Source organism: Otolemur garnettii, unplaced genomic scaffold (genome assembly GCF_000181295.1).
Source record: "Otolemur garnettii isolate 467f Iridium unplaced genomic scaffold, OtoGar3 scaffold00057, whole genome shotgun sequence".
Classification (NCBI taxonomy): Eukaryota; Metazoa; Chordata; class Mammalia; order Primates; family Galagidae; genus Otolemur; species Otolemur garnettii.
Genome location: NW_003852452.1, coordinates 7,766,027 through 7,784,398, shown reverse-complemented (window position 1 = coordinate 7,784,398; position 18,372 = coordinate 7,766,027). Strand labels below are relative to the sequence as shown.

The following is an 18,372-nucleotide window of genomic DNA, read 5'->3' as shown; positions in this document are numbered from 1 at the left end:
CTGGGACCACAGGCGCCCGCCACAACGCCCAGCTATTTTTTGGTTGCAGCCATCATTGTTGTTTTGGAGGGTCCAGGCTGGGGATTTGAACCCGCCACCTTTGGTGTACGTGGCTGGCGCCTTAGCCGGTTGAGCTATAGGCGCAGAGCCAAAGAGTTTTTTTAATGTAATTAAAAGTCAGTGACTAAAGGACTGGATAACAAAACAAGCTGCCAATGCATGCTTTCTGACAAGAAACCCATTTTAAACATAAAGACACAAACTGGTTAAAACTATATGGATGGGAAAACATATCACATTAATGATAATTAGAGATAGAGAACTTATATTAATATCATACAGAGTAGATTTCATAAAAAGAAAATATTACCTGTGATAGAGATTGGCATTTCATAGATATAAATGGAGAACTGTATGAAGAGGACATAATAATCCTAAATGTACACCAAATATAAATGTATCAAAATTCCTAGCAAAAAATTAAAACCTGAGAGAATGGCAAGAACTAGTGACATCCATAAATATACTCTAGAGATTTCAGCACCTGCTTTTTAGTACACTGGCAGAACAAATAGACAGGAAATGAGTAATAATGCAGAAGATTTGAACAAAACAACCAAACACCTCGACCTAAAGGTGATATTTATTAAAAATTCTACTTCATTTAGTAAGGATGGAGTAAAAAAAAAATTAAGAAACTTAAAAATAAGTAATTCCACCAACAGCAGAATGTAAAAAAATTTCAAGTAGATAAGGAATATTTACCAAAACTATACAGTGGCCCATAAAATAAACCTCAAAAATGTATGCACACCACACAAAGTATGCTATCTGTCAACAATGAAATGAGAGTAGAAATCAAAAAAAGAAGTACACCTGGAAACAGTAAATAGCCTTGTAGTTAAAAAAATAAAAAGGATGAATTTATAATTATTTTTAACTGAAAATGAAAATAAGGCATTTGAAGATAAGACACTACAATAGTACTCAGAAGGAAATTTAAATTATTAAATGCCTGCATTGAAAACAAAGGGTATTGATCCAATAACCAAAGCCTCTACTTTAAGACAGTAGAATAAATGTAAATTAAAAGCCAATTAAAATACAGAAACTAAATAATAAAGGTTAGAGAAGAAAATGGCCACATAGAAATTTAAAAAAAAAAAAAAACCTCAATAAAACCAAAAGATGAGCTTTGAGAAGATAAAGAAAATTAATACTTTACCAAACTAATCAGGAAAATACAAGACACAGATTATCAACTTTCAGACTGAGACTACTGCCAAGGTTTGTACATATTTTAAAAGGATAATGAAATATTATGAAAATCTTAACACATATATACATATACAAAGATAAATATGTACATACATTTTTAACAATATGTGATCTATTCCTAGAATAAACACTAGGAGTAAGAAGAAAACTTCATAAAGTGCTGTAATGAATATAGTTATAGCTATAACTATATATAATTGTGAAAAACTTAATGCTTTCTTCCCATAGTCAAGCAAAAGGCAAAGATATCCACATTTCCTCCTTATCTTACAACACTGTATTACAGGTTCAGCTGATGCAGTAAGAAAAAGAAATAAAAAGCATCAAAATTAAAAGGAAAGATTTAACAATGTCTTTATATTCAAAAAAATAAATCTATGTAGAAAATCCTATGAACCATACAAAAAATGCTAAAACTAGTACATAATTTTAGATAATTACAGACCGTAAGATTGATATCAATTGTATTTCTAGCAACAAGCACTAGATAATAAAAAAAAAAAATGCAATAGAAGTTAAATTATGAAAACAGACATACTAAACCTGCACACTGAAAACTCATAACAATGCTAAGGGAAATTAAAGTGACTTAACAAATAGAGCAATGTACCATTTTCACAGGTACAAAGACTTAATATTATGAAAATGCTGATTCTCCCTAAATTGATTAAATTCAATCCCAACCAACACCCCGGTAAACTTTGTTACAGCAGCTGTCAGATAAATCATAAAATACGTGGAAATGCAAAGAACCTAACACAGCCAAACAACTCTAAAATATATTAACAATAGTGGAAGGCTCACACTACTTGATTCCAATAGTAATTACATACAGTGGAAGAATGGGTAGTAAAACAAAATAAAGATTCAAGTAAACATAAATTGTCAATAGGTTTTTGACAAAGGTACAAAATAAATTCAGTGGCGAAAGAATATTCTTCACAGAGATAAGACTGGAAAACATGAGTAATGATACACAAACAAAAAAGCAGTAGTTCAATCCATCTCTATCTTATACAAAATCAACTTGAAGTGGATCATTTGTAACCCTAAAACCAGGGGTCCTCAAACTTTTTAAACATAAGGTCCATGGGCCGTAGTTTGAGGACACCTGCCTAAAACTATAGATTCAAACTATAAAACTTTAAAAATAAAACATGGATGAAAATATTTTGACACTGAGTTAGGCAATGGCTACTTAGATATGACAGCAAAATTACAACCCACGTAAAAAAAAAAAAAAACTTGATAAATTGGATTTCGTATGAACATAAAACTTCTCTTCGAAATACATTGGGACAATGAGAAGATAAGGCATAAACTATCATAAAATGTTTACAAATTACATACTCTTGAAGGATTTATTTCTAGGGTATGTAAAGATTTCTGAAACTCAACTGTAAGAAAGCAAACAAATGAGCGAAAAGATTTGAAAACACATTTTACATATACTTATTTAGTTTAGGTCATAAGGTCGAATATGGATGAATATTTGCAAAGGAATTTAAAAAAACAGAAAAATAGGCAGGCAGACAGCTATGAAGTGAAAAGCATATAAATACACTAAATCCAAAAGTAGTTATCTAAAATAACTGCAGCTATGTCTTTAACAAATAGAGCCAGCTATCATTAAGACAGATAAGATGTCAAAAGAATCATGACCCTGAACAGTGACTATATGGTACCTAAAATGACCTGTGGGGCCCCAAATTTCTATAGACAGGAAACGGGATGAGAAAGGGCTTAATCTCCAATATCTATATTTAATGTAGTTAACAAGGGTACTGAAAAATGACCAACCTAAAAGACCACAAGGAACAATGGACTAAGGAACTTGTCCCAAAACCGTAAAAGAGAATCATGGTAAAAAATCAAAGATTAATCCTTACTCCCAGGGCAGAGACTTTATTTAATCTCCTGTTGGGAGTATTTATAGTAAATGCCCTACCTTTGTCTCACCACTATAGACTAGATGTGTTGGGGGTAAACAACTTATGTTTTAGTGTCTAATTTCTTCAGGTAGAAAGGGACCACATCTGGACTTGATAAAGTAAAAAGCTGTAGCACATTATTCTCCTCCTATCACCTAGGAAGCATGGATATCTGAGCTTAAGGTCATGGCTAGGTGGAATTTCAGATTTTACTCTCCTGGTAATAAGATACGTAAATTTCAAATATTTGGAGACAAAAAGAGCAGACTGTGGTAATACTACTGATGTTTACCGAATATTACTCACTCACTCTCCCTTCCAGGTTTATAGAAGGGTCTCTCTATCCAGTCCCATTATAACTGAGTGGGGACACACAGATATAAATTAGAATTGGATGTGTCATTTCACTCTACAATGGTATCAGGCAATGTTCCACACTGGAATTACACTACCAGTGTGGTGCCTTGGGTGAGGACAACATGAGACAGCCTAAAGACAACCTTCAATGTGTATGGAGCATAAGTAAAATACACAATAACATCTGCTATCTGAAGAGAGCAACTCTATACGTGTTAACAAATGCCTTATGCTATTTTATAGTTCTATAACCTTATTTCTTCTGGTTAAATGGATTTTTTAAAATCCATTCATATAGTTATATGCTTCATACCTCTGAAAGCCCAGTATTTCACTATCCAAATAGCACAACTGTTACATCAAATTTATAAAATTCCTTATGTTTTACTCTTTGAAGCCATTAATTAACATGACATTGAAAAATATTTCATAGAATGGAACCTAATCTTGAGTATTGGGTGACATATTCATACAACTCCATTTAAGTTCTAATCTTATTTCCCAAGTCCTAGTAAATTTTCTTTCCATAATATAAAGTGGATCTTTCAAATAAAGTTGATTTAATTTTATCTGCCAAGCTTTATATTTTAAAAAATTGTTGCTAGGATCTTCTTACATACCATTGTTTATCCTCAAACTATGGCCTGCAGGCCACATGTGGCCTGCTGAGGACATTTATCCGGCCCCCCGGGTGTTTTTGCCCCCACTGCCTGTCCTGCTTAGCAGCTGACTGGTCCCAGGGCCCTCAATTGAGCCTGCCAACAGTCTGAGGAACAGTGAATTGCCCCCTGTTTAAAAAGTTTGAGGACCCTTGGTTTATACTATGACTCTTTTAAAAATTCTCCTCAACTGATTTTTTAATGTAAAGCATCCTGGCATTTAAGCCTTCTAAGATACTAAATCAAGAAAAAAATATATATCAAAATTCAAATAGAAACCACTGCTTATATGGAACAAGAAGTAACTCAAACATATATAAATGCTTTAAAAATTCAAATGTTATTTATAAATCAAGTCACAAAAAATCATTCATGTCCCATAATGCATTCATAGTCACTTATGTCTTTGCTTCTGTTAGTAAATAGTATTATAACCTAGAAATTAACATGACAGTGATTATTAACTTGGAAGATATCCATATACTTCAGATTTTTAGTCCTATTTTTGTCTATCATAAAATTCTCAAACTTTGAGTTTACATAAGCATATTTTTTTCTCCAAAATACACCAAGGAAAGTAAATGGAACAAAACTGAATAAACAGTTCTAAAGCTCTCAGGGGAGGAGAGTTGGGGACAAGTATAAATATATGATGGATATGCAATTTTATTACCTGAGCATTTAGCAGCTCCTCACATTTGTGTGCTTGTTTCTCAATTGCAGAAATGTACTGTTTTTCAATAGCTTCGACTTGTTGCTTAACTGAAGATTGTAGTAGTGCCTAAAAACAAGCAAAAAAGTCACTTGGATCACAGACAAAACTTGGAAATTTTTTTGACAGTTGTACATATCTGAAACATTATACTCTTCTGCATTACAAAATATGTATTTGTGAATACTGAAGCACATTTATATGTTACACTACTTCAAACTTTTGCTTTTAGGTTTTTTTCTATTGCCAAGATTACAGTTTTTTGGCTCAGATGGTCCTTCCACACACCTTCTTCTTAAAAAAAGGCCAAGTCATAGAAGATGATAAAGGGAGTGAGTAGTTCTGTTAAGTATAAATTCAGTTTTCAACGAAGACCACACAGGATGAGTAGCGTATAAAAGCTGCTGAAAAAAAGGAAAAAAAAAAAGAAGAAAAAAGGAAAAAAAAAAGCCAGACATATTTCACTGGCTGACAAAACTCCACATCCTCTCGGCACACTATAATATCCAATGGGCCAAGCATGATCTTCAAGACCACAAGTCCACAAGTCAAGTAAAAGCAGATGGAAACTCTGAGCAACTTCAAACATGAAAGACGTGCCCCCCAGGAAGTCCACACCCCTAATGGGAAAAGGTATAAGTCTAAGTGTGTAAGTCAGAATCTCAAGGCAGTATTCATAAAAAGTAATAAAATCTGGGAGACTGGATAAACTTAACTGGGTAATGTACATGCTGGAACTTAAGTCAGTTAAATATAAAGACATTACCACTGTTTTAAGGAAAGCCAAATCAACATTTGAAGACGTTCCACCCACTCACTTCCTTATTGAAGATGTTTAAAATATTATCTTTTTTCTTTTTTTTAGCTTTATATGTTACACTACCATTTATCTTAATGCTATTTATTAAGTCCTAAATCATTCTAAAAGATGTACTAAACTATATATAATAAGAACTCAAGCAAATATTCTATTTTTAAAAGTCTATCTGGATAATAAACTACTCATAATCAAAATAGTGAGTTGAAACAGACACATGTCTTATAGAAAACAGATCATTGGCACATTCACCAAGAAAAGAAAAAATCTCAGCCAAATCTCTTAATCTCTGTTTTGAAAATAGATTTACTTGGTTGGAAATGATATGCATTGTGATTCTAAATAAATAAGCATGTATTTTTAAAACTGAGACAGAATATTTTTAAAACGTCTGGATAAGTCTCAAATTTTCAGATAATTATCTTGCTTTTACAAATGTTATTCTGTCTGATGATGTTACTGCTCTTACAATTCAGTTGTTGATATGAAGCTACAAAATTACTAGTAAATTAGTAAAGAAGAATAAAGCTCTAAGATTTAATCCAAATGTAAGTAACTGGTTAGTAGAACTACTTTCATACAGTTAAGTATCTTCTACATATTCCATAATGATTATTTTAGATAAGGCACCAAAACTTGATATTCTTAAGCTGTGACTACATAATACAAATCTCTAATTTACTTTTAACAAAATATAAGATTTGTTGGACTATCGAATATTAAGGAATGATATCGAGCATTCCTTTGGAATAATCACAGCATCTTTTGTAAAGAGAAAAATGCCATACTTTTTTGGTACTTGAGATATAACAAAATTGTTTTCTTTAATGGAAAAACTGTTTCACTTCCTACTTGCAAGGGTTCCAAATAACCTCATAATTTTTTTTTTGCCATTTTTCGCCAGGTCAAGTTTGAACCCATCACCTCCAGCTTATGGGGCCAGTGCCCTACACCTTTGAGCCACGGGCACAGCCCCAAATAACCTCATAGTTTAAATGTTCAGTTGTGATTTTCAGTAGACAAGATCCTTTGGGGGATAAGTAAATTAATAAAAAAATAATACTCTCTCTCTATAATTAAGACAACCTGAATAGTATTTTCTTCTCTAGTGATTAACTTGCATACCATATACTCATTTTCTTTGCAATGTTAAGGAGGATAATGAGTTAACTAAGAACCAAAGCAGTAGTTAGGGAGCATAAGGAAAAGCAATGCAAGAGTAACTTGGCCTCTTATAATTCAAATGTCTCATTTTGAACCCCATTCAGTCATTTGAATCCACACATCAATAAAACAAACATAAAGATAAGTACATAATTACTTTTTAAAATCTTTCTTCATTGAGTTCAGTCTCAGGTTAAAGACAAACATTGTATACAAGTAAGCAGGATGCCGCAGAAGGAGTTTACAAATTTGGCCTATACTATACAAGAGTAGGTTTATTAGTGCTGTATGTAGTCTAAGCAAGTAAGATAATTTGTGGATGGGCGTGGTGGCTCACCCTGTAATCCCAGCATTCTGGGAGAATGAGGCGGGTAGACTGCTTGAGTTCATGAGTTTGAGACCCGTCAGAGCAAAGGTGAAATCCTGTCTCTAGAAAGTAGTCAGGCATTATGGCAGGTACCTGTAGTCCCAGCTACTTAGGAGGCTGAAGCAAGAGAATCAGCCCAAGAGTTTGAAGTTGCTGTGAGCTATGACGCCACAGCACTTTACCTGGGACAAGAAAGTGAGACTCTGTCTATTAAAAAAAAAAAGATAACTTCCAAAAACTACCCCTACTACTAGATTAGCCATTATGAGCATACTCTCAAATAAACATTGGTGGTACTAGACACCAGCTTTTATGGCTTGCTCTACTATTATATAACTGAATATTTATTTTCCAATGTGTAATATGTCTTTAAATTTCCAATGTTTAAATGTCTTTAAATTTCTCACAAATTGTAAGTGTAAAAATTAATCTTATCATTTACCAATCTGTTGTTTTCCTTTGTCATTATCTCTATAGATAGCAAATGCAAGAAAACCTTCCTTAGGCCTAGCCAACATTATATAAACACCTATGAAAGAATAATTTCCTTTCTAAACTACTTTAAACTATTCTCAACACACACAAAGCATTAGGACTGTCACAAGGTATGTGGGAGAAGAACTAAGAAGTATGCCAACATATATTGAAAACAAACAAGGACAGGGAATGTTTTATTGATTTTCAACATATTTATGTCTGAGTACGGCTCTATCAAAGATTTACACAGTATTTTCCAGGGAATTTAACTCATTAACTTGAGAAAAACTATTTAATACACTTTAAGAATAATTTTAAAGGTGTGAACAAGATTGTCAATCCCTTTAGTACAGGAACTATATCTTACTCATATTTAATGTATCTCACACAGCTCCTTACAGACTGCCTTGAGCACAGTCACAAATATAATATATATGTGCAGTTACTTAATGAATGGTGATCCTTGTCTGGATTAAGAAAATTCTAATATTAAGAAAATATATAATATCAACTAATATTAAGAGAATATATAATATCAACAGTACTAATTATTAGTTTGAAAGTTCACTAAGCATCAAATGATAACTACCCAATCCAGACACCAAAATTGTTACTAAATATATTTAATCCCTACCAGAGAGCTCAATTTTTAAGTTACTATTTTAGACAATACCCATTCTTTCTACTCCACAGGCTCAATAAAATAGTGTGAAGGACTATCCTAGGAAGGACAAGCATGTTATATAATAAATTCACAAGTATTAAACCAATAGGGGGAAAATGCATGAAGTATAAAATGGCACCACCCCGATTAATACACATAGCAATAGATGTGTATTTCTACAGTGGAATTGAATATATGGTGGAATTTAAGTGACATTAAAGAAGTAGGGCATCTAGCACTCTGGCAGGCCAAGGCAGATGGACTGCTTGAGGTTCAGGAGTTCAAGACTAGCCTAAGCAAGAGACAGACCTCCTTCTCTAAAAATAGCAGAAGAGTTGTGGTGGATGCCTGCAGTCCCAGCTACTCAAGAGGCTTAAGTAAGAGGATCGCTTGAGCCTAAGAGTTTGAGGTTGCTGTGAGTTATGATGCCAAAGCACTCTACCAAGGGCACAGAGTGAGACTCTATTTCCAAAAAAACGTAATCCAGAGTAGAGCCTACTGTCCCAAATAGATCCACAGCTGTTTCTTCTTCCTTGAAATACCCAATTGTTACAGATCTGATTGCACCTTCATCAAATTAAATCACTTATCTAGATTTGCAGAACAGATGTATATTAAGAGCCAGATGGTCTGTGAAACATTAATATGATGTTGCTATTTATTACATGGCCACTGTGTAGCCAACTGGGAGCAAAAGCTGTTAGATTATTTTTAAAGTTACAAAATTTTTAGCTATCAATAAGTCACCTTATAAATGGAGAAAATATAAAGCTATGGAGGTAAGCTAAAAGCAAAATGTATAGTAAACATAACACTCCACTAGAATTTAAGCCCTGGGAGAATAGGAATCTTGTTTAACTCACTGATATATTCAATGTACCTACAACAGCCTGACACATAGAAGATACTTTAGAAATACACTGAACAACTAAATAAATGGACTATGATTCTGGCAAACCAAATTACTTGTCTACTCATAAAGAAATTGTTAAACCATTTATGTTAATTATATCTGTAATTATACACTTAGTTCAGCTTACTGACTACAGTAGTATACAGAAATAATTCTACAGCATCATCTTAAATCAAGCACAATCTCACCTTTCTTAGAAAAATACCAGAATTTGCTTTCCAAATATGATTTTTCTAACTTTATTTAAAATTTTATTTCAAACTTTTTCTTCTCTTTTTAACTTTTTCCATTTTGAGCAAAACTAAAAGGCATCTGAAATTAATCTGGATATTAAAACTGTAAAGGGACTTTTTATGTTTTCTTCTGGGGTAAGCCTTCTTTCTAAGTAAAATATTCGATTTTTCAAGGATATTATATTATCATGCCATAATATTTCCTTCAAAATTGCAAGCATACTATGAGTATTTTTAATTCTATCATTAAAAATTAGAACCTATTTGACTGAGACACATTTCTAAAAATAACATACTCAATACTGAAACAAAGCCATGAGATAATCTAATTCATGCCCACATAGGAGAAAAACTCATTTCAATTCATGTTGGGGGGAGTTGGGCGGGAAGAGGGTTGGGGTGCTCCCACTGAACAGGCATGTAGGGTGTATGGCACACCTTTTGGGTGCAGGTCATAACTACAAGAGGGACTCTACCTAACAAATTCAAATACTGTGATTTGGTTGTTTGTACCCTCATGTTAGCCCAAATTTAAAAAAAAAAAAAAAAGATGGATCTTTGTCATTTCACAGAATCATTTTTCTATTGATATCTTTTTCTCTGTACTTTACATACCTGCTTTGCAAATACATTTCTTAACTGAGGTAAAATCACATCAAAAGACACAAGAGAACAAAGAAATTTAATTCAGTTCAATCCATTTGGTTCCCTCCTTGTCTTAGCTATTCTAACTCATTAAAGCAGATTTCTTTCCTTATGAATTAAGGACCTATTCTTATTTTTATTAGTCACTCAATTATTCATTCATTCTTCACTTATTCAATAAATACATATTGAGTGCACATTTTATTCCAGACACTGCTGTTGTTAGTGGGGATACAGAGTGAATGAAATAGAAAAGGGCCTTACCTTCCTGAGTTTACATTACTGGCAAGAAGCAAAGGAAAAATTAAAAGTAGGCAATAAGCAAATCATTTCTGATGGTGTTGCATGCTATCAATAAAATAACAAGAAAGAAAATGAAACAATAGTGGAGCAGAAATTTTTCAGAAAAGTTAGTCAATAAAGGGTTCTCCAAAGAAATAAAAATAGAATTGAGGTGCCACTGGAGAGAATAAACTTAGCCATACATAAACTTTTAGAAAAGAACATTCCCATCGAAGAAAAATACGCAAAGTCCTAGGGTAGAAATAAGGCTGATAATTTTAAGAACTATTTAAAAGGCCAGTGTAGATTACATGGGTCAGGGAATTTCATAAGCTGCTATAGCCACACTGGACTTCTTCTTGTTCCTTAAGTAGGCCAAATTCCTTACAAGGACTGTAGTCTTGTTGAGGCCTATGCCTCAAAAGTGAATCAGAGATCAGAAAAGTAAATAGCAGGTCAGGATCACATAGGGCCATAATAAACTGTCATTTTAATTCTACTCTAGCTGCAGTGAGAAGCCACTAAAGGCTTTAGGCAAGCAAGTTTCAATAATTTGACATATTTTCAAAAGCCCTCATACAATGTTGCAAAGGTACTCAAATGCTATTAAAATCTCATCCTTCTCCATTAATGGACAATTTATGAGAATGAAAATAAGGAGCAGGCTCAGCGCCTGTGGCTCAAGTGGCTAAGGCGCCAGCCATGTACACTCAAGGTGGCGGGTTCGAATCCAGCCTGGGCTCGCCAAACAACAATGACGGCTGCAACCAAAAAATAGCTGGGTGTTGTGGCGGGCACTTGTGGTCCCAGCTACTTGGGAGGCTGAGGCAGTAGACTCGCTTGAGCCCAGGAGTTGGAGGTTGCTGTGAGCTGAGATGCCATGGCACTCTACCCAGGGGGACAGCTTGAGGCTCTTGTCTCAAAAAAAAAAAAAAGAAAGAAAGAAAGAAAAGAAGGAGCAATGACTTTTGTGAGCTACACATAATAGAAGAAGCTAGAAATTTATAATTAATGTACAATTTTCATTTCATACTGTAGAATTAAGAGTAATGCAATTATCCTCTCTGATAATTAAAGAATTAATTCTAATCTACGTGAGGTTTTTTTTCTCCCATGTCCTAATAAGAAGGGGTATAGATATACTTACTACCAGTGTATCTATCTAATAATACTTGATAGTCATCTGTATACTCTATTAATATACAGTTCTTCTATAATACCTTCTCCATTTTATCAGGAATAGACTGGTTACAGACTATACAAATGAAGAGTGTCCAAATGATGGCAGCTGACTAGGTTTGGCTCTGAACGTTGCTCAGGGTTACTGATTTGTCTTAATCCCCAATTATGCTTGTCTAATTAAAGATATATTTTGCCAATTTGGAGGTCTAAAACTTCAACCTATAGCTTTGTTTGCTTTGAATTCAAGAGAGGAAATCAAAAGCTTGATTCTACTCTACACAGACATGAACATCACACACACACACACTTTTTTTTAAAGGGGGTTTAGATCAGTGAAGCAGTAATACACCTGAGGTATAGATGTAGTTGCATTAGGGAGAAACAATAGGAATCTCTGAAAACATCTAGACATCTTAGAAAATTTGGGTCGGATACAAAAGAAATAACACGATTAAAAGCAATCATCAGAAGTTATTTCAAAGTACAATATAAAAAAGGACTAGTGAGCATAATTCTCTGTGCAAAGACTTAAGTCTGGATTTACAACTTTCATCTATTCAAGTCTGGTTCCAAATTCAAGTCCAGATTCATAGTCTCCTGCAATCCAGCATGGCAAAACTTATGCAACATTCACTTAGAACCTATAAGCTCAACCCTTTGGGATAATGAAGGTGCATGCTTTTCAAGAGTAAACCTGAGGAGTAATAGTAATAGATTTGACCCAATTTCTTTTTAGAAAGCAGGACAGAAACTATTACCTAAAATTTTAGAAACACTAGTTTAAGAAACAAAAGATTTCTTCCCTCCTTTTTCCTTAACTTAAAAAGGAAGAGACGTAGCAAGGTTATACTGGGACTGCTGAAAATTTATCCTGTTACAGATCCCAAGCATTTGGAATTGCAATGAATTTCAGGTTTTTCTATGTGTTCGTGTTATAATGCAGTGGTACTATACAATTCTAAAAGGAAACTGTTAAATTATGGGTGTAGGTCTAAACATGGAAATTCAATACAGTCTAGCCATGCTATGAAGTTCTTTGGAGGCTACGGAAGCCAAAGAAAATCTTTAGGACAGAGGGAATCATTCCTGTTGGCCTTGTTGTTAAGGGAATCTAGTAACATAAGAGTTGTTACCTCAAACACCACAAAAGTCTCCCAGTGAAAATTTCTCTTGTGCCATGGACAACACATTAAAATTAAGAAGTTTCTAAAATTAAGTACAGCACGAAAACTCTCCATGTCTGCCTTCCAGATACTTTAACCTTCTGAAAATCCGCCATATGGAAATGCTTCTCCCTCAAATGCCACAATATTGTTCCTTGTGACTTCAATAAGAGCTACAATTTCAGGTTTTCTGAGTTTTTTTTTTTTTTAAAAGAAGGAAAAGGAAGAAAAAAAAAATAAAAACCCTGACTGAAACAGTCTCTTCATAATCTTTCATAGGATTAATAAAGAACCTGGTTATTAATAAAGGCTATACAGTGTATTTTCTGAAATAAAAAATCAGAGACTATAAGATGAAAGAAACTCATGTGGATGTCAAAAATATTTGTTTTAAAATACACATATATTAACTATCAAAAGAGGTGGTATATTTTGTTGAATAGAACCCTGAATCAGGCTTAAATGATTTGGTTTTCACTTAATTCCTCCTCTGTTTGTTTGACCAAGGTACTGTATTTCTCTAAGTCTCAGATTCCTCATCTAATTAAGGGGAAGAATAACAGAGATTCTTCTCTGCCAATGATGAAGAAATTCTGTCAAGTGATGAAAATTTAATTCTTTACATTAATGGTGATAAAGAAACAGGACTGCTCTCATAATGTGTTGATTTTGAGACCTAAATTCCTCAATTATGACATATGAAATTCATGTTATGTGTACTGAAGTTAGAATCAATATTTTATTACTAGATTTAAGACTATTATAGTAAGTATATTCTTCCAAACTAATAGAGATCCATTTATTAAATATTGACCTCAAAGATTAGAACTTATGCTCATACAGAACAGCCATCAACAACATTAAGAGATTAGAGGTTTGATTTAAATCAATTTTATTAGAGAAAATATTAACTAAATTTTCCTTTATGTTTTTATTATTCATAAAGACAATAATTTGGTGAACTTAATGGACAATTGTAGATACTTCTACTAGTTTCTTTTCCAATTAGAAGTTGACAGTATATTATAGAAGGGATTATATTAAGGGTGATATACAAAATAATTGAAATCCATTGGTTTGGGCACTACAAATATCAGAAGAGATGCCATCTGAGAACTGAAACAGGCACCAGAGGTCCTCTGAAGGGCCAAGCTCTAACTTGACTGTGTATTGGAAGGAAGCCACAGGGGAAGGGAGAAAGTCATTAAAGTAGCTTAGGGGAACTGTTGTAATACTAGCAAAGCATGGAAGTACCTCACTATTATGAGGTGGCACAAAGTATTGCTTGCTGGCTTACACTAGCCCAAATTGGGTTGTTACCCTGGACTGATTATGAAAAACTTGGCTACATGAATATCCTTCTAAAACATCAACGTAATGTAAACTTTGACATTAGTGCTCTGACTAAAGTGTACTAAATCAGACAATGAATCATCTATCAAATGCAATTTCTTTCTCATTATGATTAACCAACTTGACAATCAATTGACCCCAAATAACAAATGTGACAATTTTACACAAATTACCCCACCTCTAGAAAACATAAAGCCTTGAGGGAAGAGGAAACTGCTGCCTGACAATGGGAATAATACATAGTTCCATATCCTTTGAATTTTGCATTGCATGCTTATATTACCATGACAAAAAATAAGGATCTGAACAAGGCAAAACATCTCATCCACTAAATACTTTATCCTTGGTATAAAATCAATATTCTCTGTCTCAAGTTTTCCTAAAGTTGACTACCAAAACCATAGGGACTAAAATCAAAAGTTCTCCATTTTGATAATAGCTTAAAATCAGAAATGAAACAAACATGTAAAAATGCTATTCTTCCAAATATTGTTGGATATAATACCACTGCTCTCCTCAGTTTGCTATAAATATTTCAGGATAAATAGTAAACGCACCATTTTTTTTCTGTATCTTTTTAAACAGGCAAGAAATTACAAGTAGATTGTTACAGATCGTCATCTTTACAAACAGATTTTTGCATCCATACACTCTCTTGGACTTAGAAAATTTATTGAGTATAAGAATATTTAATTTTCATTGGTTCATTTTCTTTGCCTATAACAACTATGTTATGCTTCTTTTCATTAACTAGACTACTGACAGCTAATAAATAAGAACAAATCTGTAGCATACACACATTAACTTTTTTCCTAAAGTCTACTTAAATAGTGCTTTTCGGGCACCATGTAAAATTGAAAATGCCTGAATCTATATAGACCTGGATGTAGAAAATATAATCTTTATAGATACTACTATATAATCAGTCCAACAACACCATTTCTAAAATAGAAACATGTTGGGTACAAAAACTCCATCAGAACAGGTCAAGCCTCAATCAGGTCCAAATGAAGAAACAATATTATAACTAGTGATAAAGTAGCCTAAATTCTTATGATAATAAGCAGAAATCTATAATTAGTTAATAATAATTTGATAGAATAGGATTGATATCAATACTATTTTTAAGTCTGGCCAATATTAGTCACAAATATTAACCTGATGTACTGTAGAAAGGAAGCCATAATATTTAAAATGTGTTTTTGAAGGTAAGAAATTACAAAGGGGGAAAAGGTAGGTCTTACGTGTTCTATAAAACAACTAACTAAATAAAGTCTACTAATTATAAAGTTTTCTTTTTAATTTTGGATTTTTTTTGAAAGATCTGCTATAGAGCAAAAATTTGAAATCTGTATCCTTAATACAGAATGAAGCCTTTCTCTGCATTCCTTTGACTATCAGGCTAATGATCAGTCACAATATAAATGCAAGCCTTAAATCTATATTAGTACAAGTTTTCTTGCAAGGCTTCCAGTGCCTTTTGGTTTTGGCGTGCATAGAAAAACCACAAGAATAGCCTTGCATGCAAAATTCTGGCTTAGCCCTGGAAACTCAGAGGCACACAAGAACTATTCTCAACTACCAAATCTTTCTCAATCCTCCACTGAGGATAAGTTTGGTGGGAGGGATAAGAAAGGACAAGCCAAGTTTCTAGCTCCAAACCAATCACTAGTATCTAGCATGCCATTAGGCCAAACTCTACTGGCAATAGCAGACATCTTTATTTGTCCAGGAAAAATCTGATCATATGATAAAAGCTGGAATTTATGAGAATCCTTGTTCAACCAAATAACTAAAACTGTAAATTTATTTTATACCTTTGGGATAACAAAATGGTGGGATTCAAATAAAGTTATAATGTCAGGTCACACACATCTTAATTTTTATTTATCTTTAAACAAAAACAGCAATATCTGATCAAAAGAAGAGAAAACAAAGCTGTTTCTCCCTCCTTGGGAAAGAACTTTATACAATACAAGTAATTCTACACCCTGGGAAAAAAAAAATTGGTCTCCTAAATATAATATGTTCTCTTTTATAAAAACAGTACAAACAATTCAAGAGTTCAAATAAAACTAGTAAGTAAATGCTTTTAAAAAATAAAGTACAGCAATCTAAGCTAGAATATAACATGTTATAATGCTAAAAATTAAAACAATTCCTACCAAAAGGTATTTAAGGCAAATTTGACCTTTTCAGAAAATGCCCAAAAAACAACATTCTAAATAAAACAAAGGTTAGTATATTAAGAATTTTAATCCAGTTTACTTCATAGAAACTTATATAGCAAATTTGCATCATTTTCACTGAAACTAACCTTATGTATGCCTATTAAGTTAAAACTTCACTGTATTTGATTCAATACCCTAATATTTAAATATAAGAGGAAAAGAAAATTATGTCAGAAAATTCTCTTCATAAAATAAGAATGAAGAATGTAGAAAAGTCTGCTCATTTCTTGGTTTCTTTTAAAGTAGTGTTTGTAAGCACTATTCAAGTGCCCAGCACTGACTGGTTTTTGGCATCTGAATTGCAATACCCAGAATTAAAAAAAAAAAAAAATCAATTTAGTTATACTTCAGAAACAAAGACTGTAAAAGGAAAATGGGTATGTGTTCTGTGTGTCTAGTTGTGGTACATATACCTATAAGTTGTTAAATGTGTTCAACTTAAGCCAAATGTGCACAAACAAAACACCAAAACAGAAAATAAAGTCTTACAGTTTGAGGATAAGATATTAAAAGCGCTCTGGTTTCAAGATGAAGGTGGTGACCAAAAAAGGACACAGAAAAAGTATAGTTTAGGAAACCACAAATAAGCCAAGGAACATTTAATACACCTCTAAATCATTACAGTTTTAATTTATTTGTTGTTTGCACAGAAGTATTAAACCAAACTGCATTTCTTTTTTGCCTTTTTTTTTCTCTTTTTTTTAGAGACAGAATCTCACTTTGTAGCCCTTGGTAGAGTGCCGTGCCATCACACAGCTCACAGCAACCTCCAAGTCCTGGGCTTAGGCAATTGTCATCCCTCAGCCTCCTGAGTAGCTGAGACTATAGGTGCCCGCCAGGACGCCCGGCTATTTTTTTTTGTTGCAGTTTGGCCAGGGCCAGGTTTGAACTCATCACCCTCAGTATATGGGGCCAGCACCCTGCCCACTGAGCCACAGGCGCCGCCCTAGGCTATTTTTCAAATCAAAATTTTTGCCAATCTGTCAACTATATCAAAATTCTATAATGTTTCAACACTTCTCCTAACTGATGATTTGCAAAATGGCTAAATCTCTTAAGTTTAAACAAAAAAAGAGAACAGGATTTAAATCAAAAAACAAGGTGAGCTATAACCAGAAAAATAATTTGTAAATGTTACTACAGAATGAAATTTTATGTGTGCGTATGTGTGTATATATATGTTTCAAAAGACAAAGCCATTTTTTCTAAACAAATTAAATCAACAAACATAAAGAAGGGAGGAGACTGTTGTTATTGCCCTGAAAAAGATTCTTTAAACAGTAGGAAAATAAATATTTTAACCTAAAAATATGTTCATATATTATTTACGTCAAGCTGGAAATTTTAATGAACTGACCTCAAAGCAAAATAAAATAAAAACAACATGTTTAAGTTAATTTTTTGAGTGCTTTCCACTCAATATTATATTGTGTTAGCAGGAATTTTGACTTTGGATTTTAACACACTGATTGAGTCAACTAAATACTCCCTTTGGAAAATTCTTCCTAAACGTTATTTCTGATGAAAAGAAAAGTCATTTTAGAACAGGTTAGATTTTAAAATTATTTTACCTCAAGCACTTATACACATTGTATTTACTGAATAGACGCATACAGAAATACTTGTGAACAGAAACGCAACAAGGAAATACATCTATGAAAGAGGATACTTTCTCTTTAAAAAGACCCTTCATCATATTCCTTAAATTTGAAAATTACGTCTATTTTAACAAATGTGCCTGTATTCTTTCCATGTATGACTTTCTGTGATAGCCCCTCTCTGTACTATTATGACAAGCCTCTACTATGGGGGGAATGGGGGAGCAGAGAAAGGGAAGGAGGCAGGGCAAAGGGGGATCACTGTGTGACACGCCTTTTGGAGACAGGACACAATTATTAAGAGGGACTTTACCTAACAAATGCAATCACTGTAACCTGGTTCGCT

The 18,372-nt window shown here is 33.3% G+C and overlaps 1 protein-coding gene across 2 annotated transcripts in view; it reads right to left on the bottom strand.

Moving 5' to 3' along the window:
• The window catches only part of CCDC91 (coiled-coil domain containing 91), a 206,048-nt gene that overhangs the window by 133,962 nt on the left and 53,714 nt on the right, over positions 1-18,372 (bottom strand). For both annotated transcript variants that reach the window (XM_023514715.1, XM_023514714.1), the window contains exon 6: positions 4,899-5,006. In XM_023514715.1, the coding sequence (XP_023370483.1) occupies positions 4,899-5,006 (108 nt within the window). The remainder of the gene's footprint in view (positions 1-4,898; positions 5,007-18,372) is intronic.